General features: G+C 40.9%; 1 protein-coding gene across 1 annotated transcript; it reads left to right on the plus strand.

Annotated features, from left to right (window-relative positions):
• The first annotated feature begins 260 nt into the window (after positions 1–260).
• On the plus strand, positions 261–1,229 carry LOC116874031 (olfactory receptor 7A10-like). The gene has a single exon (XM_032868465.1). It carries the CDS (start codon positions 261–263, stop codon positions 1,227–1,229), a length of 969 nt encoding a protein of 322 aa, XP_032724356.1.
• The last annotated feature ends 21,547 nt before the right edge of the window (positions 1,230–22,776 follow it).

The following is a 22,776-nucleotide window of genomic DNA, read 5'->3' on the forward strand; positions in this document are numbered from 1 at the left end:
TTTTCCTGCAGGGCACAGAAGTCACCAGATGACCTTGTGTCTCCCATGCAGTCTTCTCTGAGGTCTCTCTGCAAATGTCTCCTTCTGTTTAGGCCTTCCCAAACTCCCAGGAAAGAATACAACTCATCCAATTTATTTTATGCCTGCTTTTTATCCCTCACATGTCATTGTAATTATAACATTTCTGCCATGATACCAATGCCCATTTGTGTCAAAAATGATGTTTTTTTTTCTTAATTTCTAGACATCATAACAACCACATGGGACCAGGCAATGATACCCACATTTCAGGATTTCTTCTTCTGGGATTATCAAATGATCCAGAACTGCAGCCCCCCATATTTGGGCTTTTCCTCTTCATGTACCTGATCACTGTGTTTGGAAACCTGCTCATAATCCTGGCTGTCAGCTCCGACTCCCACCTCCACACACCTATGTACTTCTTCCTTGCCAATTTGTCCTTTGTAGACATCTGTGTCACCTCCACCATCATCCCAAAGATGTTGGTGAATATACAGACACAGAGCAAAATTATAACCTATACAGAATGCATCAGCCAAATCTGTTTTTCCACACTCTTTTCAGGCTGGGACAATTTTCTCCTGGCTGTAATGGCTTATGACCGCTTTGTGGCCATCTGCCACCCACTGCACTACATGGTCACCATGAAGACCCTGCTCTGTGTACTGCTGGTTATGGTGTCCTGGATCATGAGTGTCCTGAATTCCTTGTTACAAAGCTTGATGGTGTTGCGGCTTTCCTTCTGTTCAGAGGTGGAAATCCCCCACTTTTTCTGTGAACTTCATCAGATGATCCAACTTGCCTGTTCTGATACCTTTCTTAATGACATAGTAATGTATGTTTCAGCTATGTTGCTGGCTGGTGGTCCCCTTGCTGGGATACTTTACTCCTACTCAAAGATTATTTCCTCCATATGTAGAATCTCATCAGTTCAGGGTAAGTACAAAGCATTTTCCACCTGTGCATCTCACCTCTCAGTTGTCTCCTTATTTTATTTTACAGTCCTGGGAGTGTACTTTAGCTCTGCTATTACCCAGAGCTCCCATGCAACTGCAGTAGCCTCAGTGATGTACACTGTGGTCTCACCCATGCTGAACCCCTTCATCTACAGCCTGAGGAACAGAGACATAAAGGAGGCTCTAATGAGATTCTTCAAGATGGAAGCTCTAAAAGGAACAAGTGTCTTGGTGGTGAAGAAGTGCCCTTGATTGCAGGGCTCAAAGTCATGATTTTTGATCATTTTGAAATAGAATTTGATCCTATGTATTTCCTAAAATTTCCATTTCTTAGAATACAACTTCTCTTTACAATTTCAGATAACTCTATTTTCTATGCCTTTTACTCTGCCTGATATACAGTCTTTCCCTTTATCCATTTTCATACATTCCCACAGTTCTTCCAATCATTGGATCAGAAATATATGAAAACTTCCATATCATTTACAGGATTGGCTTGATTTCTTAAATATGATTTCTTTTCAAATAACATATATCATGCCAAGTAAAATTTCCCTAAACTTCCTGAAGGAATAACCATAGTTGTATTACTCAGATGGATAAAATTATACTTGACATCTAAGGCCATTTATTCTTTCATCATAGAGGAAAATATGAAATCATGGTTTTCACTTGTGTCTGTTGTCATTCTTTTTTACTTCTTCACTGCTCTTCTGGATAATGTAGACTTTATCATCATCCCCTTTAAGCCTCAGCCAATGGGTAGTGATGCTATATGTAAGGAATGCCTGCAACACTCACCTGGACCCAAAATCCTTGTTACTCAGCCCTGAGCCAGTTATGGATGAACTGTCCCTTGTCATTATTTTGTTTTTGCTAATGTGATTAACATGTAATTGACAAAACATTGCATTAATTTCAGGTGTACAATGGAAAGATTCAGTATTTGTATGTATTACAAAGTGATCAAAACAAGTTCAGTTAACATCCATCACAATATACAAACTTTCTTTCGTGATGACAGCTGTCAAGACCCCCTCTCCTAGTTACTTCAAATCTACAATACAATTTTGTTAGCTAGAGTCACCATTCTGGACATGACATCCCCATGATTTACTCATTTTATAAGTGGAAATTTGTAACTTTTGGCACTTTCACCCATTTCACCCACTCCCCACACCCTAGCTCAGGCCACTACCAATATGTTCTGAATATCCACATGCTTGGTTTGGTTTTATTCTTGCTTTTAAGATTCCACATGTAAGTGGTATCATTTGGTATTTATCATCCTCTGTCAGTCTTTCACTGAGCATAATGCCCTCAAGGTTGCAATGTCAAATTTCATTCATTTTTATGCTGAGTACATTCCATTCTCTCTCTCGTTTTTCATATATATATATATATATATATATATAATCTAACAAGCCCATATATATTTATATGTATATATATATATATATATATGTATGATCTAACAAGCCTATATATATATATATATATAGAGAGAGAGAGAGAGAGAGAGAGAGAGAGATTACAAGTATAATTTCTTTAGACTTTCTATCCCTAGACTTCTTATTAAATATATGACAATTTCTGGTTTATTTTATTTTAATTCCAGTATAGTTAACATGCAATGTTACAATATTTTCAGTACATATGGTGATTCAACACTTCCATACATCACCCAGTACAGCACACTTTCTTTATCCATTCATCCATTGATGAACATCTGGATTATTTCCATGTTTTGGCTTTTGTAATTATGCTGCAATGAAATGGAGGTATTTACATTTTTTTGAATTTTTAAAAAGTTTTATTGATATACCATAGGATTCATCCATTTATTCTATACAATTCAATGATTTTTTAATAAGTTCATGGGATTGTGCATCTATCATTATTTTCTGATTTTACAATATTTCTATAACCCCTAAAGGAAACTTCACACCCAGTAGCATTCAATCCCTATTTATCCTCAACTCCCTTAGTATTAGGCAGTCATTAATCTTTCTTTGACTATTTGCCTATTCTGAATACTTTATATAAATGAGTTATATAATATGTGGTCTTTTGTGATGGGTTTCTTTTCCTTAGCATGTCTTCAAGGTTCATCCCTATTAAAGCATTTATCAGTACTTCATCTGTTTTTTTTTTAATTTTAATTTTTATATTTTTTAAATAATTTTTTTATTAATTTTCAGCATAAAGTATTCATTGTTTTTGTACCACACCCAGTGCTCCATGCAATCCGTGCCCTCTCTAATACCCACCACCTGGTTCCCCCAACCTCCCACCCCCCAACCTCTTCAAACCCTTAAGATTGTTTTTCAGAGTCCATAGTCTCTCATTGTTCACCTCCCCTTCCAATTTCCCCCAACTCCCTTCTCCTAACTTCCCATGTCCTCCATGCTATTTGTTATGCTCCACAAATAAGTGAAACCATATGATAATTAACTCTCTCTGCTTTACTTATTTCACTCAGTAGAATCTCTTCCAGTCTCGTCCATGTTGCTACAAAAGTTGGGGATTCATCCTTTCTGATGGAGGCATAATACTCCATAGTGTATATGGACCATATCTTCCTTATCCATTCATCAGTTGAAGGGCATCTTGGTTCTTTCCACAGTTTGGCAACCGTGGCCATTGCTGCTATAAACTTTGGGGTACAGATGGCCCTTCTTTTCACTACATCTGTATCATTGGAGTAAATACCCAGTAGTGTAATTGCAGGGTCATAGGGAAGTTCTATTTTTAATTTCTTGAGAAATCTCCACACTGTTCTCCAAAGAGTCTGCACCAATTTGCATTCCCACCAACAGTGTAAGAGGGTTCCCCTTTCTCCACATCCCCTCCAACACATGTTGTTTCCTGTCTTGCTAATTTTGGTCATTCTAACTGGTGTAAGGTGATATCTCAATACTTTTTAAAATTATGTTATGTTAGTCACCATACAGGACATCATTATTTTTTTATTGTGTTCCATGATTCATTGTTTATGTATAACACCGAATGATTCATGCAATACATGCCCTCCTTAATACACATCAAGAAAGTGATATAGCCCAGGGGTAAATTCAGAACCTTTAGAACTCTGTTCCAGTAAGAGACATTCCTGCCTGCCTGGTGCTCAGGTGGTAAAAACAGAGCAGAAGTCTAGGTAAGATATGTGGTCTCCTCATCCCAGCAGTCACAGAAAGAATGGAGGTACCTGAGCCGGTAAGTTGCCAAGTACTGGAGCAGGAAACCTGGTTATGGACAGAAATCCTGGAAGGGTGCTCTCTCCTTGGTTGGCCATAAACTGAGCCACAGCTGGATCTGGTGACCACTCTCCCTGTGTGTAACCTGCAAAGGAGAGGAATACAGGGACCCTCTACCTTACCCTGGGAGTGGTGGTGAGGGTTCACACATGATACGGGGACAGCTCTCACAGTGGGGGGCCTGTAAAAGACTGTAACAGGCAATCCTCAGCCTTCCCCAAGAGAGGATCTTGTGGGCACGAAACTGTAGGAGTCTGCAGAGTTTGGCACACACAAAAGTGAAGATGACTTATCCATGAGGGTTTACTGAAGAGAGGGGACCACAGTATTTTGGTTCTGGGGCTGGAGATTGGGGACAGCAATTTTTATTTTGATCCTCTAAGGAGGCCCAGAAAGTATTCAGGGAACAAAGTCACACATATCTCTGAGAAACAAACTGAGGGTTTTGCAGGTGAGGGGGCGGGGAGATGGGTGAGCCTGGGGAGATGGGTGGGTATAATGGAGGGCACATACTGCGTGGAGCACTGGGTGTGGTACATAAACAATGAATGCTGGAACACTGAAAAAAATAAAATAAAATAAAATAAAAATAAAATAAAATAAAAACATTTAAAAAAGCCACACATATCAACCCAAAACAGCTTACACAGAGCCAGGTTCCCTGGCAAGGAGTGGTGCAACTCTGCCCAGGGAAAGACACCTGAGAATCAGCACAGCAGGCCCCTTCCCCAAAAGACCAACTGAAAGTAAAGGTTAACATCCAGGGGAGACGAGATGGCGGGGAAGTAGGAGGAGGCGCCTTTTCAACCTGTACCCTAAAGTGAGCTGATTACCTACCAAAGAAATCCGATCACCCATGAAATCAACCTGAGATCAGAATTTTACACATCTGCATCACTAGAGGGGCAGAAGACACCAGTGGGCAGGTAAAGTGGAGTGGGAACATCGGATGATATCAGAAGATACACAAAAGGGGGAGGGAGCCACCATAGGCGACCTATTGCAAAGTAATACCCCTAATATGAGAGTGCCCTGCATCTGGGGACCAGCATTAACTTGGAGACTGGTTGAAAGCATTCAGAAAGAGCAAAGGATCGCGGGGTGGTGGGGAGAAATTGTGGGAATTGGGATGGCTAGGGACAGGGGCTTAAGTCCCCAGGACACAGAACAGCCTCCCATGGCACAGAGCCAGAGAGAGTGCGGCGGAGAAACCAAGTCTTGGCCCCTGAGCCACCAGCATGCCTGAGAACATGTGGGGTCTGGCTCCTGTGAGGGACTAGGAGCCTCGCCAGACGGCAGAACACTGAGCCCTCTAAAGAGCCTCAGACACACGCACCCCTCACTGCCCCCTGAGAGAGGTGTGCGAAGGCTCAGCCCGGCGATTTTAGACATGGACCATTGTTTCACAGCCTGAGACACGCACGTGCCCCAAACTCTCCCATAAGAGAGGTGGGCGAAGGCCCAGCCTGGAGCTCTCAGAACTGAACACTGCTCTCAGAGCCTGAGACCCACGCGCAACCCACAGCCTCCCCTGAGAGAGGTACACGCAAGCTCAGCGCTCTTAGACCCAGAAAGACCAGGCACTCCCTGCCTGGGCCAGTGGGAAAATCTCTGTGCGATCGCTGCTTGGAACCTCTCTGATGGTCCAGAGCTTCCCAGACAACCGCCGCTGCCATGGTTTTGGGTACAAGCAAAAGATCCTGTGCCACCAGTGACCGCGACTCGGAACTTGCTCTGCCAGCGGCCAAGAGGGAATATATATGGACTCTGCAACACCTACAGGGGACCAGACTGAGTCTTCTCCATGAGAGGGAGGTCAGGGTGCAGTTTGCTTTCCTCTAAACCTACAAAAACCATCAAAAGTGGTCAAGGAGAGAGAAAAAAAGTGAACAAACATAAAAACCTCCAGAGAACAAAAGCCTGAAAAAAACAAGTTTCCTCAGAGCCCACCCCCTTGAGGGGGGCGGGAGGACTTAACTCAGGGAACATCATTGACTGAAAACCCATGTGGCAGGCCCTCTCCCAGAAAACCAACCAGGAAAGAAAAAAAAAAAAAAGACTACAAGAGAACAACCACCACTACTTCATAGGACAACTTTTATTTTTAACTCGTTCCCACTATTCTGGTTCATTTATTTTTTTTAATTTTCAGCATAAAGTATTCATTGTTTTTGTACCACACCCAGTGCTCCATGCAATCCGTGCCCTCTCTAATACCCACTACCTGGTTGCCCCACCTCCCACCCCCTAACCTCTTCAAATCCTTCAGATTGTTTTTCAGAGTCCATAGTCTCTCATTGTTCACCTCCCCTTCCAATTTCCCCCAACTCCCTTCCCCTAACTCTCCATGTCCTCCATGCTATTTGTTATGCTCCACAAATAAGTGAAACCATATAATAATTGACTCTCTCTGCTTGAATTATTTCACTCTTCCAGTCTCATCCATGTTGCTACAAAAGTTGGGGATTCATCCTTTCTGATGGAGGCATAATACTCCATAGTGTATATGGACCACAACTTCCTTATCCATTTGTCCATTGAAGGGCATCTCGGTTCTTTCCACAGTTTGGCAACTGTGGCCATTGCTGCTATAAACATTGGGGTACAGATGGCCCTTCTTTTCACTACATCTATGTCTTTGGGGTAAATACCCAGTAGTGCTATTGCAGGGTCATAGGGAAGTTCTATTTTTAATTACTTGAGGAATCTCCATACTGTTCTCCAAAGAGGCTGCACCAATTTGCATTCCCACCAACAGTGTAAGAGGGTTCCCCTTTCTCCACATCCCCTCCAACACATGTTGTTTCCTGTCTTGCTAATTTTGGCCATTCTAACTGGTGTAAGGTGGTATCTCAATGTGGTTTTAATTTAAATCTCCCTGATGGCTAGTGATGATGAACATTTTTTCATGTGTCTGATAGCCATTTGTATGTCTTCATTGTAGAAGTGTCTGTTCATATCTTCTGCCCATTTTTTGATGTGATTATCTGTTTCGTGTGTGTTGAGTTTGAGGAGTTCTTTATAGATCCTGGATATCAACCTTTTGTCTGTACTGTCATTTGCAAATATCTTCTGCCATTCCGTGGGTTGACTCTTTGTTTTCTTGACTGTTTCCTTTGCTGTGCAGAAGCTTTTGATTTTGATGAAGTCCCAAAATTTTATTTTCACTTTTGTTTCCTTTGCCTTTGGAGACGTATCTTGAAAGAAGTTGCTGTGGCTGATATTGAAGAGATTACTGCCTATGTTCTCCTCTAGGATTCTGATGGATTCCTGTCTCACATTGAGGTCTTTTATCCATTTTGAGTTTATCTTTGTGTACAGTGTAAGAGAATGGTCGAGTTTCATTCTTCTGCATATAGCTGCCCAGTTTTCAAAGCACCATTTATTGAAGACACTGTCTTTGTTCCACTGTATATTTTTTTCCTGTTATGTCAAAGATTAACTGACCATAGAGTTGAGGGTCCATAGCTGGGCTCTCTACTCTGTTCCACTGGTCTATGTGTCTGCTTTTATGCCAGTACCATGCTGTCTTGGTGATCACACCTTTGTAGTAAAGCTTGGAATCAGGTAACGTGATGCCCCCAGTTCTGTTTTTGTTTTTCAACATTTCCTTAGCAATTCGGGGTCTCTTCTGGTTCCATACAAATTTTTGGATTATTTGCTCCAGCTCTTTGAAGAATACCGGTTGAATTTTGATCGGAATGGCATTAAAAGTATAGATTGCTCTAAGCAGTATAGACATTTTAACAATGTTTATTCTTCCGATCGAAGAGCATGGAATGGTCTTCCATCTTTTTGTGTCTTCTTCAATTTCTTTCATGAGTGTTCTGTAGTTCCTCGAGTAAAGATCCTTTACCTCTTTGGTTAGGTTTATTCCCAGATATCTTATGGTTCTTGGTGCTGTAGTAAATGGAATAGATTTTCTAATTTCCCTTTCTTTATTTTCATTGTTAGTGTATAAGAAAACCACTGATTTCTGTACATTGACTTTGTATCCTGCCCCGTTACTGAATTGCTGTATGAGTTCTGGTAGTTTGGGGTGGAGTCTTTTGGGTTTCCATATAAAGAATCATGTCGTCTGCAAAGAGAGAGAGTTTGACTTCTTCATTGCCAATTTGGATGCCTTTTATTTCTCTTTGTTGTCTGATTGCTGTTGCTAGGTCTTCTACTACTATGTTGAACTAGAGTGGTGAGAGTGGGCATCCTTATCATGTTCCTGATCTCAACGGGAAGGCTGCAAGCTTTTTCCCATTGAGGATGATATTTGCTGTGGGTTTTTCATAGATAGATTTGATGAAGTTCAGGAATGTTCCCTCTATCCCTAGACTTTGAAGCGTTTTAATTAGGAACGGATGCTTGATTTTGTCAAATGCTTTTTCTGCATCAATTGAGAGGACCATGTGGTTCTTCTCTCTTTTCTTATTAATTTGTTCTATCACATGGGTTGATTTGCGAATGTTGGACCATCCCTGTAGCCCAGGAATGAATCCCACCTGGTCATGGTGGATTATCTTTTGAATGTGCTGTTGGATCCTGTTTGCTAGGATCTGGTTGAGAATCTCAGCACCCATATTTATCAGTGATATTAGTCTGAAATTCTCCTTTCTTGTAGAGTCTTTTCCTGGTTTGGGGATCAGGGTAATGCTGGCTTCATAGAAAGAGTCTGGAAGTTTTCCTTCTGCTTCAATTTTTTGAAACAGCTTCAGGAGAATAGGTGTTATTTCTTCTTTGAATGTTTGGTAGAATTCCCCAGGGAATCCGTCAGGTCCTGGGCTCTTGTTTTTTGGAGGTTTTTGATCACTGCTTCAAACTCATTACGAGATATCGGTCTACCTAGGTTGTCGATTTCTTCCTGGTTCAATTTTGGGAGTTTACATTTTCCAAGAATGCATCCATTTCATGTATGTTGCTTAGCTTATTGGCATATAACTGTTGATAATAACTTCTGATGATTGTTTCTACGTCCCTGGTGTTAGTTGTGATCTCTCTCTTTTCATTCATAATTTTATGAATTTGGGCTTTCTCTCTTTTCTTTTGGATTAGTGTGGCCAATGATTTATCGATATTATTGATTCTTTCAAACAACCACCTTCTAGTTTCATTGATACGTTCTACTGTATCTCTGGTTTCTACCTCATTGATCTCAGCTCTAATCTTGATGATTTCCCTTCTTATGTGTGGAGTTGGTTTGATTTGTTTTTGATTCTCCAGTTCTTTAAGGTGTAGAGACAGCTGCTGTGTTCTGGATTTTTCAATTTTTTCGAGGGAGGCTTGGTTGGCTATGTATATCGCCTTTAGGACCCCCTTTGCTGTATCCCATAGGTTTTGGACTGAAGTGTCTTCATTCTCATTGGTTTCCATGAATTGTTTCAGTTCTTCTTTGATCTCCTGGTTGATCCAAGCATTCTTAAGCAACATGGCCTTTAGCTTCCAGGTGTCTGATTCCTTCTGAACTTTTCCTTGTGATTGAGCTCCAGTTTCAAAGCATTGTGATCTGAGAATATGCAGGGAATCATCTCAGTCTTTTGGTATCGGTTGAGTCCTGATTTGTGACCCAGTATGTGGTCTATTCTTGAGAAGGTTCCATGTGCACTTGAGAAGAATGAGTATTCTGTTGTTTTAGGGTGGAATGTTCTGTATATATCTATGAGGTCCATCTGGTCCAATGTGTCATTCAATGCTCTTGTTTCTTTATTGATTTTCTGCTTCAATGATCTATTTCTGAGAGAGGCGTGTTAAGATCTCCTACTATTAATGTATTCCTATCAATATGACTCTTTATCTTGATTAACAGTTTTCTTATGTAATTGGCTGCTCTCATTTTGGGCCCATAGATATTTATAATTGTTAGATTATCTTGGTGGATAGTCCCTTGAAGAATGATGTAGTGTCCTTCTGTATCTCTGACTACAGTCTTTAGTTTAAAATCTAATTTATCTGATATGAGAATCGCTACCCCAGCCTTCTTTTGAGGCCCATTGGCATGAAAGATGCTTCTCCATGCCTTCACTTTCAGTCTGGGTGCATCTTTAGGTTCAAAATGGGTCTCTTGTAGACAACATATGGATGGGTCCTGTCGTTTTATCCAATCTGCAACCCTGTGTCATTTTATGGGTGCATTTAGACCATTCACATTGAGAGTGATTAGTGATAGATACGTTTTTAAGGACATCGTGTTACCTTTGAAGTCTTTCTCTCTGTACATTGTCTCTATATTTCTGTTCAATGCGATTCTTAGGATTTTTCCTCTTTTATAGAAACCCCCTTCGTATTTCCTGCAGTGTTGGCTTGGTGGTTGCGTAGTCTTTTAAGCCTTGCCGGTCTTGGAAACTCTTTATCTCTCCATCCATTTTGAATGTCAGTCTTGCTGGATAAAGTATTCTTGGCTGCATGTTCTTCTCCTTTAGTTCCCTGAATATATCTTGCTAGCCCTTCCTGGCTTGCCAGGTCTCTGTGGACAGGTCTGACGGTATTCTGATGGGATTTCCTCTGTAAGTAAGGAGCCTCTTTGTCCTAGTAGCTTTCAAGAGATTATACCTACAATTATGATTCCTCAATTTGACTATCAGGTGCTTTAATGTTTTTCTGGAATCTATAATCTTGGGTGGAGACCGTTCGGCCTCTAGTATATGAATGCTGGTTCCATTTGCGAGATTGGGAAAATTTTCTTGAAGAACTTGTTCCACTATATCTTCTAGACTTCTTTCTTTCTCCTCCCCTTCAGGAATTCCAATAATTCTGATGTTGGAATGTTTCATGGCGTCATTTATTTCCCTTATTCTGTTTTCCTGGTTTCTAAGCTTTTTGTTCCAGGCTTCCTCTTGATCCTTTCTATCTGTTTGTCCTCCAGATTGCTAATTCTATCTTCTGTCTCAGTTACCCTAGCTTTGAGAGAATTTAGATTAGATTGGAACTCATTGAGAGCATTGTAAACCTCATCCCTGGTAGCTTTCAGCTCTGCCCTAATCAATTCCGTTTGGTCATCCATGGCTTTCTCCAACCTAGCTATTGCCTGGATAATTGTTAGCCTGAATTCTCTTTCCGACATATTGTCTATGTTGATAGCTGTTAGCTGTGTTGCAGAAGGTCCATCCTCTGTATTTTTCTTCTGTTGGGCATTCTTCCTCCTAGTCATTTTGGTGAGAGATGACTGAACAGATGTAGCTGGTTGTATCTACCATGGTGCAGTCTGGGTGCACCCTGGAACACTTTTGAGCAATCGGGAGTCCCCACCCAAATGAGAGAAAAAAGAAAGGAAAAAGAAAAAGAGAGAGAGAGAGGAAAGAAAGGGAAGATGAAAGAGAAGGTTCAGCCCAAGGTAAGATTTATGAGGTATACAAACAAAAACAGACAAACAAAAAGACTGATAAAAGTATATAACAAGAGGGAGTGCCTGGGTGGCTCAGTGGGTTAAGCTGCTGCCTTCGGCTCAGATTATGATCTCAGGGTCCTGGGATCGGGTCCTGCATCGGGCTTTCTGCTCAGCAGGGAGCCTGCTTCCCCCTCTCTCTCTCTCTGCCTGCCTCTCTGTCTACTTGTGATCTCTGTCTGTCAAATAAACAAATAAAATCTAAAAAATGAAAACAAAAACAAAAGTATATAACAAGAGAAAAAAATTATATATATGCAAATAAAGGAAAACCTTTTCGAAAAGAACCCCAAGACAAACAGAAAAACACAGAAACACTGGTGGAAGAAAAAGATGGGAGAGAGGTTATAAATTCTCAGTGTGGGCAAGGAAGGTTGTTTTGATTCTTCTTGGATGTATCTTGATATCTTTGTTAAAGGACTCAACTTTCCTAGGCTAAAGGGGGATTAAAAATTGGTTTATCTATAGGGGTAGTATTGATTGGGGAAAGGGGATTACTTTGAACTTTAACTCTATATGAATATTAGAAAATAAAAATAAAAAAGGAATAAACTAGACTAAACTAAACTAATTTTTTTTTAAATTCAAAAAATAGTAATGCAAAAGAAAAACACAGGTGTATGTATCAAAAAGTTCAGGTTAGAAGGTTATTATGGAATTTGATGTACTGGACAGCTTGCTGTGATGGTAAATAGGTTAAAAAATTATGTATAAAAAATGAGTTAGAATAGTGGGAACAAATTAAAAATAAAAGTTGAAGTAGTGGTGGTGGTTGTCTTGTAGTCTTTTTTTTTTTTTTCCTGGTTGGTTTTCTGGGGGAGGGGCCTGCCACGTGGGTTTTCAGTCACTGATGTTCCCTGAGTTAAGTCCTCCAGTCCCCCTTAAGGGGGTGAGCTCTAAGGAAACCGGTTTTTTCAGGCTTTTGTTCTCTGGAGGTTTTTATGTTTGTTCACCTTTTTTTTTTTTTTTCCTCTCGCCTTGACCGCTTTTGATGGTTTTTGTAGGTTTAGAGGAAAGCAAACTGCACCCTGACCTCCCTCTCAGAGAGAAGCCTCAGTCTGTTCTTCTGTGGGTGTTGCAGAGCCCATATAAATCCCCCCTTGGCCACTGGCAGAGCAGGTTCTGTGTCGAGGTCCCTGGGGATGCAGGATCTTCTGCTTGTACCCAAAACCATGGCAGCAGCGGCGGCTGTCTGGGCAGCTCCAGACCGCCAGAGAAGTTACAAGCAGCGATTGCACACTGAGATTTTCCCGTTGGCCCGGGCTGGGAGTGTCTGTTCTTTCTGGGTCTAAGAGCGCCCGGCTTGTGGGAACCTCTTTCAGGGGAGAGTTGGAGCGCGCGTCTTAGGCTCTGAAACAATGGCGCGTGTCAAAGAGCACCAGCTGGGCCTTTGTACTTCTCTCAGGGGAGGATGAGGGGTGCACACATCTCAGGCTCTGCAGCAGGGCTCGCGCATTCTGCCATCTGGCATGGCTCCCATCCCCTCACAGGGGCCAGAACCCATGCAATGTCGGGCGCGCTGGCGGCTCAGGGACCAAGACCTGGTTTCTCCACCGCACTCTGTCTGGCTCAGCACCAGGGGAGGCTGTCCTGGGACTGGGGACTTAAGCCCCTGTCTCTAGCCGCCCTGATTCCCACAATTTTCCCCCGCCCCATGATCTTTTGCTCTTTTGGAGTGCATTCAACCAGTCTCCAAGGTAATGCTGGTCCCCAGACTCAGGGCACTCTCACTCATATTAGGGGTATTACTTTCCAACTGGTCACCTCTGGTGGCTCCCTCCCCCTTTTGTTTATCTTCCCATACCAGTCCGACTTTCCCACTCCGCTTTACCTGCCCACTGGCATCTTCTGCCCCGGTAGAGATCCAGATCTATAATTCTGATCTCAGGCTGATTTCATGGGTGATCAGAGTTCTTTGGTAGGTAATCAGCTCACTTTAGGGTACAGGTTGAAACTGCGCCTCCACCTACTTCCCCGCCATCTTGTCCCCCATATAAATTATCTATGATGGGAAATTTTATTTGTATGCTATACAGACTGATGAATACCCTTTAATAGTAAAGTATAATAATTTATATAGGTCCTTAATATTAATAAAATAATCAGCTTTTGTGTGTTTTTTCATAAATAATTTGATATGCTTATTTTACTTTAAAATTATTAACATGTTTTGAAGTGGATAACACTCAGAATTTGATATCTTAAGGACTCAATTATTTTTAAGTATAAATCACAGTACCACAGTTACAACTGTAATATTGGATGAAACCTTTTTTTTAATTGTTTTAGTTACTTTATAGTACACCATTAATTTTTGATGTAGTGTTCCAAGATTCATTGTTTGTGTATAACACCCAGTGCTCCATGTAACATGTGCTCTGTTTAACACCCACCATTGGGCTAAATCATCCCCCCACACCCTCCCCTTTAAAACCTTGTTTGCTTCTCAGAGTCCACAGTCTCTCATGGTTCATCTCCCCCTCTGATTTCCCCCACTTCATTTTCCCTTCCTTCTCCTAATGTCCTCCATGCTATTCCTTATGTTCCACAAGTAAGTGAAACCATATGACAATTGACTTTCTCTGCTTGACTTATTTCACTCAGCATAATCTCCCCCAGTCCCATCTCTGTTGATGTAAAAGTTATGTACTCATCCTTTCTGATGACTGAGTAGTATTCCATTGTATATATGGAACACATCTTCTTTGTCCATTTGTCTGTTGAAGGGACCTCAGCTCTTTCCAGTTTGGCTATTGTGGACATTGCTGTTATGAACATTGGGGTACATATGGCCCTTCTTTTCACTACATCTGTATTTTGGGGATAAATCTTGGATATCAGTCCTTTGTCTGTAGTGTCATTTGCAGATATCTTCTCCCATTCCGTGGTTTGCCAACTTGTTTTGTTGTTTGCTTTGCTGTACAGAAGCTTTTTTATCTTGACGAAGTCCCAAAATTTCATTTTCACTTTTGTTTCTCTTGCCTTTGGAGACAAGTGTGTTGAAAGAAGTTGCTCTGGCTGATGTCAAAGAGGTTACTGCCCATGTTTTCCTCTAGAATTTTGATGGATTCCTGTCTCATATTGAAGTCTTTCATCCATTTTGAGTTTATCTTTGTGTATGGTGTAAGGGAATGGTCAAGTTTCATTCTTCTACATATAGCTGTCCAATTTTCCCAGCAACAATTTATTTAAGGGACTGCATTTTTTCCTTCTTTGGCAAATATTATTTGACCATAGAGTTCAGAGTCCATATATGGGCTCTGATTTTGTTCCACTGATGTACGTGTCTATTTTTGTCCAGTAACATACTGTCTTGGTGATCCTGGATTTGTAATATAGCTTGAAATCAGGAAATATGATGCCCCCAGTTTCTTTTTCAACATTTTCCTTGCCACTTCAGGATCTTTTCGGGTTCCATACAAATTTTAGAATTGTTTCTTCCAGAACTTTGAAAAACGCCATTGTTCTTTTGATCAAATTAGTGTTGAAATTATAGATTGCTCTGGGAAGCATAGACATTTTAACAATATTTGTCCTTTTGATCCATGAGCATGGAATGTTTTTCCACTTTTTATGTCTTCTTGAATTTCTTTCATGAGTGTTCTTTAGTTCCTAGATTATAGACCCTTTACTTCTTTGGTTTGGTTTATTCCAAGGTATTTTATGGGTTTTGGTGCTATTGTAAATGGAATAAATTCTCTAATTTCTCTTTCTATAGTTACATTGTTAGTTTATAAGAAAACAACTGATCTCTGTGCATTGATTTTGTATCCTGCGACATTACTGAATTTCTGTATGAGTTCGAGTAATTTTGGGGTGGAGTCTTTTGGGTTTTCCACATAAACTGTCATGTCATCTGAAAAGAGAGAGAGTTTGACTCCTCCTTTGCCAATATGAATACCTTTTGTTTCTTTTTGTTTTCTGATTGCTGTTGATAGGACTTCTAAATTTTAATAGTGGGCATCTTTGTCATGTTCCTGATCTTAAGGGAAAGGTTCTCAGGTTTTCTATATTGAGAATGATATTTGCTGTGGGTTTTTCATAGATGGCTTTTATGAAATTGAGGAGTGTTCCCTCTATCCCTATACTCCGAAGAGTTTTAATCAAGAAAGAGTGCTGTATTTTTCAAATGCTTTTTCTGCAGCAACTGAAAAGACCATGTGGTTCTTCTCTCTTCTCTTATTAATGTGTTCTATTACATTGATTGATTTGTGAAGGTTCAACCACACTGACATCCCAGGGATAAATGCCACCTGGTTGTGGTGGATAAGTCTTTTAATGTATTGTTGGATCCTGTTATATTAGCTAGGATCTTGTTGAGAATTTTGGCATCCATATTCATCAGGGACATTAGTCTGTAATTCTCCTTTTTGATAGGGTCCTTGCCTTGTTTTCAAGGTAATGAAACCTATCGGATCAAGGTAATGCTGGCCTCACAGAAAGATTCTGGTAGTTTTCCTTCTGTTTCTATTTTTTGAAACACTATCAGTAAAATAGGTATTATTTTTTCTTTGAATGTTTGGAAGAATTCCTCAGGGAATCCATCAGGTCCTGGACTCTTATTTTTTGGGAGGTTTTTGATCACTGCTTCAATCTCATTACTGGTTATTGGTATATGCGGGCTGTCAATGTCTTCCCATTTTAGTCTTGGTAGTGTATAATGTATTTCCAGGAATGCATCCATTTCTTCTAGGTTCCTTTACTTATTGGTATAGAGCTGTTGATAATAATTTCTGATGATTGTTTCTATTTCCTTGGTGTTAGTCATGATCTCTCCCCTTTTACTCATAATTTTATTAATTTGGGTCCTTTCTCTTTTCTTTTGGATAAGTCTGGCCAGTGGTTTACAATCTTATTCTTTCAAAGAACAAACTTCTAGTTTTATTGATGTGTTCTACTGTATATCTGGTTTCTAATTCATAGATTTCTTCTCTAATCTTAATTATTTCCCTTCTTATGCATAGATTAGGCTTATATTGTTGTTGATTTCCAGTTCTTTAAAGTGTAAAGAGAGTTTGTGTATTCAGGGTTTTTCTATTTTTCTTTAATGAGGCTTTGATGACTATATATTCCTCCCTTGGGACTGCCTTTGGTGTATCCCATAGCTTTTGGACTGAAGTGTTTTCATTCTCATTGGTTTCCATGAATTGTTTAAGTTTTTTGATTTCCTGGTTGATCCAAACATTCTTGCGCAGGATGGTCTTTAGCTTCCAAGTGTTTGAATTTCTTCCAAACTTTTTCTTGTTATTGAGTTCCAGTTTCAAAGCACTGTAGTCTGAGAATATGCAGGGAATAATCTCGGTCTTTTGGTATCAGTTGAGACCTGATTTGTGACCCAGTATGTGGTCTATTCTGGAGAGAGTTCTATGTGCTCTTGAGAAGAATGGGTATTCTGTTGCTTAAGGGTAGAATGTTCTGTATATATCTATGAGGTCCATTTGGTCCAGTGTGTCATTCAAAGCTCTCATTTCTTTGTTGAATTTCTGTTTAGATGATCTGTCTATTTCAGAGAGTGGAGTGTTATGGTCTCCTACAATTAACATATTATCAACATGTATCTTTATTTAGGCTACCAGTTGGCTTATAAGGTTGGTTGTCCAATGTCGGGGTCATAGATATTTACATTGTTAGATTCTTGTTGGATAGACCCTATTATATAGTGTACTTCTGTATCTCTGACTACAGTCTTTAGCTTAAAATCTAATTTGTTTGATGTGAGAATTGCTACTCCAGCTTTCTTTTGAGGTCCGTTGGCATGAAAGATGATTCTCCATCATTCACTTTCAGTCTGGATGTATTTTAGGTTCAGAATGAGTCTATCTTAGATAGCATATGAATGGGTCTTGTTTTTTTACCCAATCTGCAACCCTGGACTGTTTAATGGGAACATTTAGGCCATTCAAGTTGAGAGTGATTATTGAAAGATAGGATTTTATTGTCATCATGTTGCCTGTGACGTCCTTGTTTCTATACATTATTACTGTAAATCTCTGTTCCATATCACTCTTGGGGTCTTTCTCCTTTTATAGAACCCCCCTTTAATATTTCTTGCCAGGGCGACTTAGTGGTTACATATTTTTCCAGTTTTTGCCCATCTTGGAAGCTCTTTATCTCCATCCATTCTAAATGACAGCCTTGCCTGATAAAGTATTCTTGGATATATGTTCTTCAGATTTAGTATCCTGAATATGTCTTGCCAGCCCTTTCTGGCTTCCCAGATTTCTTATTCTGATGTTCTTCCTTCTCCACATAAGGAATATATTCCCCCTAACTGCCCTTAAGATGGTTTCCTTGATTTTAAGATACTTCAGTTTTACTATTACATGCATGGGCATTAATTTATTCTCCTTGATCTTGGGAGGTGTTCTGTCTGCCTCTAGGACACGAATGCTTGTTTCATTCCTCAGGTTAAGGAAGTTCTTAACTACAATTTTCTCAAATATATCTTCTAGTCCCCTCTCTCTTTCTCCCCTGTCTCGGGGATCCCAATAATTATGACATTGGAAGGTTTCATGTCATCGTTTATTTCTCTAATTCTGTTTTGTTCCATGAATTCTAAGGTGTTTGTTCCAGGCCTCCTCCTCTTCCTTCTTTTCTATCAGTTTGTCTTCTAGATCACTAATTTATTCTTCTGCCTCATTTGCTGTAGCTGTTAGAGTATCTAGATTAGATTGGAACTCATTGATAACATTTTTAATTTCTGCCAGATCAGCTCTCAATTCTGCCCTTAGATAATCTATGTAGCCATTAATCGTTTGCTCCAACCTAGCTATTATCTGCATAACTGTTATCCTGAAGTCTTTTTCCAACATCTTTATATCCATACCAACTAGTTCTGTGGCATAATTGTGGCAGAGGTCACAGGCTCTGAATTTTTCCTCTCTTTGGGGTTTTCCCTCTTAATCATTCTGTTGAGGGGTAGCTGAGGGAATGTACAGAGTCCAAATTATTGACCACAACCCAAGCAAGATGCACCTGTTTTATAGGGACCTTAGGGTTGTCATCCTCTTATTCTTCCAGCCTGCTCTGCTGAGCAGAGAGCCTGATGCGGGGCTCGATCCCAGGACCCTGGGATCATGACCTGACCAAAGGCAGAGGCTTAACTCATTGACCCACACTCCCCTTCCTGTGTCTCTTCTAAGAGTCAGAGCAGAAATGAAAATATCCAATCTGTTGTCTCAGATCAGAGAGATCACAGTCTGTTTTTCAGTGAGTTCTCTAGGCCACACTGTCTCCGTTTCTGTCTGTGTTGCTAAAAACCACAGCATCTTGGGTTTTGCACACCATAGCAGCACTCCCAGCCCTTGCTTCCAGGTCCAGGAATGTTTCTTCCCTTTGTGGTCTTAAAACCACCACCATCCCCAGTTCGCATGTGCACACCTACAGCTCCAGGTTTCAGTCTGGGGGGTTGCCCTAAAATCCTTTCCCTGATGCTAGTAGTCTGTATGTCGCCAAGGTGTGAGGCTTTTGTCCTCCATGGGCACGGGATCCTGGAGGACCCCTCCCCCTTCTGTTTATCTCCCCATATTTGCCTGTAGAATCACAGCTCCCCACTTCATACCTCAAAACCCACTGCCAGAGATCTTATGTTTGCAGAGATTTTGACATATCTTCTTACATCTCAGGGTGATTACATGCATGTTCAGATTGGTCTGGTAGGTATCCAGCTCAATTAGGGAACTGGTTGTAATAGGGTACTCTACTCCTCCACCATCATGCTGCCTCTCCTGGATGAAGCCTGGATTGGAATTCTGTCACGATGATTCCAGTTCTTAAACTCTGGCACAGTGGTTCTAAACTAGACATTATTTTGCCCCTGGGGATATTTGGGCCATGTCTGAAGGGATGCTGCTGAACATGTGTAATCCCCAAAACAAATATTTATCCAGCCCCAAGTGTCAACACTGAGAAGCTGATAAATAAGATTCTAGACCAACAATTCTCTATCTTCATTGTACAAAGAAATCGCCAAAATGGGGCATCTGGGTGGCTCAGTCATTAAGTGTCTGCCTTCCATTTAGGTCATGGTCCCAGGGTCCTGGGATCGAGCCCCACATCTGGCTCCCCACTCAGTGGGAAAACTGCTTCTTCATCTTCAACTCCCCTTGCTTGTATTCCTTCTTTCACTGTCTCTTTCAAATAAATTTAAAAAAAAAATTAAAAAAAATGAAATCACCGAAGTTTGTAGTTAAAAGGCAAATTCTGATTTATTAGGTATCCAGTGGGCCCAGGTACTCAGTCTTTCTTTCTTTCTTTCTTTCTTTCTTTCTTTCTTTCTTTCATTCATTCTTTCATTATGTGCAGTTAGCCACTGTAGAGTATACATCATTAGTTTTTGAAATAGTGTTCAATGATTCATTTGTTGTGTATAACTCAGCATTTTTAACAAGCTTCCAGCTGGTGTTGATGCTGCAGATCCTGTTCTGTGGGGCACAATTTGAGAGCAAGTCTCTCTTCCTGAGTTAGAATCACATGTAGGTAGCTTTAGGTTTTTTTCACCAGGGATCTTCTGTGTTTTTAATTTTGAAATAAAAGATTTTCACATAACTCTATAGGTGTTGGTAAATTCTCTGTACAATACTTCTGTATAAGAACTATTGAGTAATATCCAATAAGTTATGTTTGAAGAAAACTTTATAGTATGCAAATAAGGGCTTCAAAAATCTATCCACATCCTAATCCAAAGATCTCTTGAAAATGTTTGTTTATAGAGCAAGGAGAATGCACCTAGTAGAAGGAATAAGACACGAATCAGTGATCTTAATATAAAAAGATTATCCAGATGGGACTAGTGTAATCATAGTGGTCCTCTAACTGCAGAATAAGAAGGTCAAAGAATTGTAATCTGAGAGACATTTTCAGATTCTATGCTGCGGACTTCGAAGATGGAAAAGGTCCATGAGATAAGAAAGGCAGGCAGCCACTGGAAAATGAAATAGGAAAGGGAGTGAGTTCTCCTCTGGAGTGTCCTCTCTAGACCTCTTTTTTTTTTTTCCCATTAAGTTCACTTAGCCACCATATAATACATCACTGTATTTGATGTAGTGTTCATTGATTCATTAGTTTCATATAACACCTAGTGCTCATGAGACCACTTAATTGTAGTTCAATGAGACCTATTTCAGGCTTTGGCTTTCTATAAACTTAGAATAAATATTTGTTTTAAGTCACTCATGTGGTCATTTGTTACAGCAGGAATCAAATACAGACATTTGTTCACAAAATATTGTTTGTAGGAATGGAATTTGAGCCTTTCAACTCATTCAGTGAACTTCCTTGGGTAAAGGCATTTGGTATTGCAATCCCACCTTAACTACAAGGGGAAAATCAGTTTTAGTTTGGAGATATTCTGTCCCATTAACTGGACAGTGATTTCCCACTGTATAAATGTAAATGTTGTTTTGAATCTGAGGCCTTTGAAGTTTTGAGGTAAATAGCAATTCATTATTTAAACTACAGAATCGAATCAAAACAAAACAAACAGGGGAGACAAGATGGCGGGGAAGTAGGAGGAGGCGCCCTTTCAACCTGTATCCTAAAGTGAGCTGATTACCTACAAAAGAACTCCGATCACCCATGAAATCAGTCTGAGATCAGAATTATACACGTCTGGATCTCTACAGAGGCAGAAGATGCCAGTGGGCAGGTAAAGCGAAGTGGGAACATCGGACTGATATTGGAAGATAAACAAAAGGGGAAGGGAGCCACCAGATGTGACCGATTGGAAAGTAATACCCCTAATACGAGAGTGCCCTGTGTCTGGGGACCAGCATTAACTTGGAGACTGGTTGAAAGCACTCCAAAAGAGCAAAGGATCGCGGGGGGGGGGGGGGGAATTGTGGGAATCGGTGCAGCTAGGGACAGGGGCTTAAGTCCCCAGACCCAGGACAGCTTCCCCTGTCGCTGAGCCAGAGAGAGTGTGGCAGAGAAACCAGGTCTTGGTCCCTGAGCCACCAGCATGCCCGAGAACGCGTGGGGCCTGGCTCCTGTGAGGGGCTGGGAGCCAAGCCAGAAGGCAGAATGCCAAGCCCTGCTAACAGAGCCTGAGACGCATGCCCCTCACCCTCCCCTGAGAGAGAAGCATGCAGGCCCAGACCGGGTTCTTAGATCTGCGCCATTCTACCAGAGCCTGAGATATGTGTGCACCCCAAACCCTCCCCTGAGAGAGGTGCGCAAAGGCCCAGCCTGGGGCTCTTGGACCCCCGCCCTGCTACCAGAGCCTGAAACGTGCGTGAGACCCACACCCTCCCCTGAGAGAAGTGCGTGCAAGCCCAGCACTCTTAGACCAAGAAAGACCAGGCAGTTCCAGCCCAGGCCAGTGGGAAAATCTCAGTGTGTGATCACTGCTTGGAACCTCTCTGGAGGTCTGGAGCTGCCCAGACAGCCACGGCTGCCGTGGATGCAGAAGTTACTGCATCCCCAGGGACCGCGACTTGGAACCTGCTCTGCAAGTGACCAAAGGGGAATTTATATGGACCCTGCAGCACCCACAGGGGACCAGACTGAGGCCTCCCTCTGAGAGGGAGGTCAGGGTGCAGTTTGCTTTCCTCTAAACCTACAAAAACCATCAAAAGCGGTCAAGGAGAGAGAAAAAAAGTGAACAAACATAAAAACCTCCAGAGAACAAAAGCCTGAAAAACCCGGTTTCCTTAGAGCCCACACCCTTGAGGGGGATGGGAGGACTTAATTCAGGGAACATCATTGACTGAAAACCCACGTAGCAGGCCCTTCCCCCAGAAAACCAACCAGGAAAGGAAAAAAAAAGAAGACTACAAGAGAACAACCACCACTACTTCATAGGACAACATTTATTTTTAATTCGTTCCCACTATTGTGGTTCATTTTTTTATATAGATAATGTTTAACCTATTTACCATCACAGTGAGATGTCCGAGATTCCAGTACATCAAATTCCATAATAACCTTCTAACCTGAACATACACCTGTGTTTTTCTATTGCATTTCTATTTTTTATTTTTTTTTAATTTTAGTTCAGTTTAGTCTAGTATATTCCGTTTTTATTTTATTTACTAATATTCATATTGAGTTAAACTTCAAGGTAATCCCCTTTCCCCAATCAATGCTACCCCTATAGATAAACCAATTTTTAATCCCCCTTTAGCCTAGGAAAGTTGAGTCCTTTAACAAAGATACCAAGATACATCCAGGAAGA

This window comes from Lontra canadensis, unplaced genomic scaffold (genome assembly GCF_010015895.1).
Source record: "Lontra canadensis isolate GAN:19392208 unplaced genomic scaffold, GSC_riverotter_1.0 scaffold35, whole genome shotgun sequence".
Classification (NCBI taxonomy): domain Eukaryota; kingdom Metazoa; phylum Chordata; class Mammalia; order Carnivora; family Mustelidae; genus Lontra; species Lontra canadensis.

Coding starts and splice junctions, on each gene's coding strand:
- LOC116874031 (XM_032868465.1), top strand. CDS start 261: ATGGGACCAGGCAATGATACCCACATTTCAGGATTTCTTCTTCTGGGA.